The following is a 324-nucleotide window of genomic DNA, read 5'->3' on the forward strand; positions in this document are numbered from 1 at the left end:
GGAGCGTTGTCGTTCACGTCGCTCACCCGCACCTGGATGGATTTGCTGGTGCTCAGCGGAGGGTCCCCGCGGTCCCGGGCCACCACCGTCAGGGTGTAAGCGTCGCCTCCCGGCTGCTCGCGGTCCAGCGGCCCCTCGGTGACGATGGTGTAGTAGTTCTTGAAGGAGCTCTTGAGGCGGAAAGGCACGTCGCCCTGCAGCAGCTCGCACTGCACCTGCCCGTTCTCCTCCGAGTCGCGATCCGACACGCTGAAGAGGGCCACCACGGTGCCCGGCGCCGCCGCCTCGCTCACCGCCTCCTTAACGGTGGAGAAGACGATCTCA

General features: G+C 67.0%; 1 protein-coding gene across 1 annotated transcript in view; it reads right to left on the bottom strand.

Annotated features, from left to right (window-relative positions):
- Positions 1-5: 5 nt before the first annotated feature.
- LOC104465812 (protocadherin-10-like) overlaps positions 6-324 on the bottom strand; it is a gene marked incomplete at its 3' end in the record, with an annotated part of 1,319 nt that continues 1,000 nt past the window's right edge. Inside the window, exon 2 of the mRNA XM_010079003.1 lies at positions 6-320. Coding sequence (XP_010077305.1) covers positions 6-320 — 315 coding nt within the window. The remainder of the gene's footprint in view (positions 321-324) is intronic.

The sequence above is a fragment of the Pterocles gutturalis genome, unplaced genomic scaffold (assembly GCF_000699245.1).
Source record: "Pterocles gutturalis isolate BGI_N339 unplaced genomic scaffold, ASM69924v1 scaffold27908, whole genome shotgun sequence".
In the NCBI taxonomy this organism is placed as follows: Eukaryota; Metazoa; Chordata; class Aves; order Pterocliformes; family Pteroclidae; genus Pterocles; species Pterocles gutturalis.